Here is a 4,224-nt window from a genome sequence, read left to right on the forward strand (position 1 = left end):
ATAAATAAATATAGACTTGATCAAAACAGAAATGTGATGGATATAATATGACTCCTGTGGTTATTTTTTAGATTGAATTATCACAAATATGAATTTAATGACAATCCAGATAACAAAAAAATGTTCTACGGTCCCTTTAAGTTATAAAAACGTTATTTCTGAATGTTTTCTGAAACGTCGAGTTTTAAAAAAACGTTTTTCTTGGTTATGCGAGCATTTATATATTTCAATTGAATATTAATATATATTAATAGCCACTGAATATTAATATTATGCAAAATAAAATTTTCCGCTGCCCGTTTCTTCCAGTATTTACGGTCGCTGCCGCTCAAGCAGGAAGTGTTTCTGTTCGCAGCTTCTCACATTACAGAAATAAACTGCTCCAGGTCGCCAGTGAGGATCTTTTGAATGCTTCCAGGAGAGATGTTTGAGAGCAGGCTGAAGGCAGTGCTGGAGTCCGCGGTGTCGGAGATCCTGCAGCTGCACGAGGACGGACTCATGCTGATGCGCGCGCAGATCCGCCTGAGAGACGCGCAGATCCGCGCGCTGAAGAAGCGCGTCACAGACAGCGAGTTCGCGGGTAAACCTACCAGAGGGAGAAACATAACAACAAATGACCGAATGTCCAGTTCATATCATCTGACTGACCGATATGTTTTGCTACCGTTCGTCCCTTTGAGTTATGAAAACGTTTTTTTGTGTTAAAATCGTTATGTGAACGTTGAGGGAACATTACCGTTCTTCAGATATAGGAACGTTACTTTTTTGAATGTTCTACTAGTAACATTTAAAAACATTCCATGAATGATGTATAAATAATGTTTTTGGTCTAACGTTTTGAGAACATTAGTAAAGACCAGATAACTTTGAACAAACGTTCTATTAACGTTACTGGAAGAACGTTCTGGCAGTGTTCTCTCAAAGTTCTTCCAGTGAACGTTCGTTCAAATCTGTAATGAAAATGTTAAAGGTCTTTAATGAAAAAAAAGGTCTTTAAAAAAAGTAAAAAAAAAAACACATTTATCTACTTAATTTGCATAAACAGATGTTTAGACTGTCCTAATAACTAGTTTGACCAAATAACAGTTAATCAAAGGGATAATCTTACTTTTTTAAGTTAAGTAAAAAAAAAAAAAAAGTTGATGACTAACTTTAAACTAGTCTAAGTAGTTTATGCAACTGGCCATGGGTCTGGACGTTAACATTGTTTTTTGCAGTGTAAAATCACTGGCAGTGAGTGAAATCTGTGGAAGCTTGTTTTCGCCACTAAACAAAAAATACAAAAGGTAATTGTGACTATAACTCGCAATTCCGACTTTATAACTCGCAATTCTGACTTTATAACTAAAAATTGCGACTTTATAACTCGCAATTCTGATTTTATAACTCACAATTCGCAAATTCTGACTTTATAACTCGCAATTCTGACTTTATAACTAAAAATTGCGACTTTATAACTCGCAATTCTGACTTTATAACTCACAATTCGCAATTCTGACTTTATAACTCGCAATTCTGACTATAACTAAAAATTGCGACTTTATAACTCGCAATTCTGACTTTATAACTCACAATTCGCAATTCTGAGTCTGACTTTATAACTTGCAATTCTGACTTTATAACTAAAAATTGCAACTTTATAACTCGCAATTCTGACTTTATAACTAAAAATTGTGACTTTATAACTCACAATTCTGACTTTATAACTAAAAATTGCGACTTTATAACTCGCAATTCTGACTTTATAACTCACAATTCGCAATTCTGAGTCTGACTTTATAACTCGCAATTCTGACTTTATAACTAAAAATTGTGACTTTATAACTCACAATTCTGACTTTATAACTCACAATTCGGATTTTATAATTCGCAATTCTGACTTTATAACTTGCAATTCGGACTTTATAACTCACAATTCGGACTTTATTACTCACAATTCGCAATTCTGACTTTATATCTCTCAATTCTGACTTTATAACTAAAAATTGTGACTTTATAACTCGCAATTCTGACTTTATAACTCACAATTCTGACTTTATAACTCACAATTCGCAATTCTGACTTTATAACTCACAATTTGCAATTCTGACTTTATAACTCGCAATTCTGACTTTATAACTCGCAATTCTGACTTTATAACTAAAAATTGCGACATTATAACTCGCAATTCTGACTTTATAACTCACAATTCGCAAATTCTGACTTTATAACTCGCAATTCTGACTTTATAACTAAAAATTGCGACTTTATAACTCGCAATTCTGACTTTACAACTAAAAATTGTGACTTTATAACTCGCAATTCTGACTTTATAACTCACAATTCTGACTTTATAACTAAAAATTGTGACTTTATAACTCGCAATTCTGACTTTATAACTCACAATTCTGACTTTATAACTAAAAATTGCGACTTTATAACCTCGCAATTCTGACTTTATAACTCACAATTCGCAATTCTGAGTCTGACTTTATAACTCGCAATTCTGACTTTATAACTAAAAATTGTGACTTTATAACTCACAATTCTGACTTTATAACTCACAATTCGGATTTTAGAATTCGCAATTCTGACTTTATAACTTGCAATTCGGACTTTATAACTTGCAATTCTGACTATAACTAAAAATTGTGACTTTATAACTCGCAATTCTGACTTTATAACTTGCAATTCGGACTTTATAACTTGCAATTCTGACTTTATAACTAAAAATTGTGACTTTATAACTCGCAATTCTGACTTTATAACTCACAATTCTGACTTTATAACTCACAATTTGCAATTCTGACTTTATAACTCGCAATTCTGACTTTATAACTAAAAATTGCAACATTATAACTCGCAATTCTGACTTTATAACTCACAATTCGCAATTCTGACTTTATAACTAAAAATTGCAATTCTGACTTTAAAACTAAAAATTGCGACTATAACTAAAAATTGCGACTTTATAACTCGCAATTCTGACTTTATAACTCGCAATTCTGACTTTATAACTCGCAATTCTGACTTTATAACTCGCAATTCTGACTTTATAATTCACAATTCGGATTTTATAATTCGCAATTCTGACTTTATAATTCGCAATTCGGACTTTATAACTCGCAATTCTGACTTTATAACTAAAAATTGCGACTTTATAACTTGCAATTCTGACTTTATAACTCGCAATTCTGACTTTATAACTCGCAATTCTGACTTTATAACTAAAAATTGCGACTTTATAACTTGCAATTCTGACTTTATAACTCACAGTTCGGACTTTATATCTTGCAATTCTGACTTTATAACTTGCAATTCGGACTTTTTAACTAAAAATTGGGACTTTATAACTTGCAATTCTGACTTTATAACTCACAGTTCGGACTTTATATCTTGCAATTCGGACTTTATAACTTGCAATTCGGACTTTAACTCGCAATTCTGAGGAAAAAGTCAGAATTTCGAAATTATACCTTTTTTTTATACAGTGGTGGAAACAAGCTTCCATAGAAATCAGACATCAGATTTACACAAAACATTTACAAATAAACGAATACAGTGTTTTTGTGGAGTAAATAAATCAGTCCACAGCTTGAGTGTTGTGGTTTGTTGCAGGGCGTCTCGAGTGCCGTGATGGAGACATTCAGAATCCTGCTGCACGACTTCAGCTCGACGGGAATCCAGACGACAGCGACGCACTCGCACAGATGTTTACTGCAGAAAGAAAAGACATGCTCGTCGCTGAAGAACTCAACGCACCTCAGAACGAGGAAGACTTTGCTGGACCGGTGGAGATGAAGCAGAACTTTCTTGAAATCACAGATCATCCACACTGCTCGCAGATTCCCGCAAGAACACACACGTGCGCGTTCACGTCCATCAGCACTACTCAAACCGTGAACAGCCTCGGCTTTGAGTCCTTCAGTCAGAATTCACGACCCGACAGAACCGCGTCAGACTTCATCCAGAACACAACGTCTCCTGATCGCAGTAATGCGTGCAGACGCGAAGCGGCGCAGGAAAAGTGGTTCATCTGTTCGTTCTGCGGGAAGAGTTTCGACCGCTCCAGCCACCTGCAGATGCACCGGCGCGTCCACACCGGAGAGAGACCCTTCTGCTGCGCCGTCTGCGGCAAGAGCTTCTCGCAGCTCAGCAACCTGCGCACACACCAGAAGATCCACCGGACACACACCAAGACAAACTGAGACTGCATCTTTCATTTACACGAACATTTATTAAAGT

General features: G+C 35.4%; 1 protein-coding gene across 1 annotated transcript; it reads left to right on the forward strand.

The window, feature by feature from the left end:
* Positions 1-383: 383 nt before the first annotated feature.
* LOC137003704 (zinc finger protein 175) lies at positions 384-4,204 on the forward strand. The gene is made up of 2 exons (XM_067363967.1): positions 384-580; positions 3,598-4,204. Exons 1-2 carry the CDS (start codon positions 409-411, stop codon positions 4,185-4,187), a joined length of 762 nt encoding a protein of 253 aa, XP_067220068.1. The 5' UTR covers positions 384-408; the 3' UTR covers positions 4,188-4,204.
* Positions 4,205-4,224: the final 20 nt, after the last annotated feature.

This window comes from Chanodichthys erythropterus, chromosome 16 (assembly GCF_024489055.1).
Source record: "Chanodichthys erythropterus isolate Z2021 chromosome 16, ASM2448905v1, whole genome shotgun sequence".
Lineage (NCBI taxonomy): Eukaryota > Metazoa > Chordata > Actinopteri > Cypriniformes > Xenocyprididae > Chanodichthys > Chanodichthys erythropterus.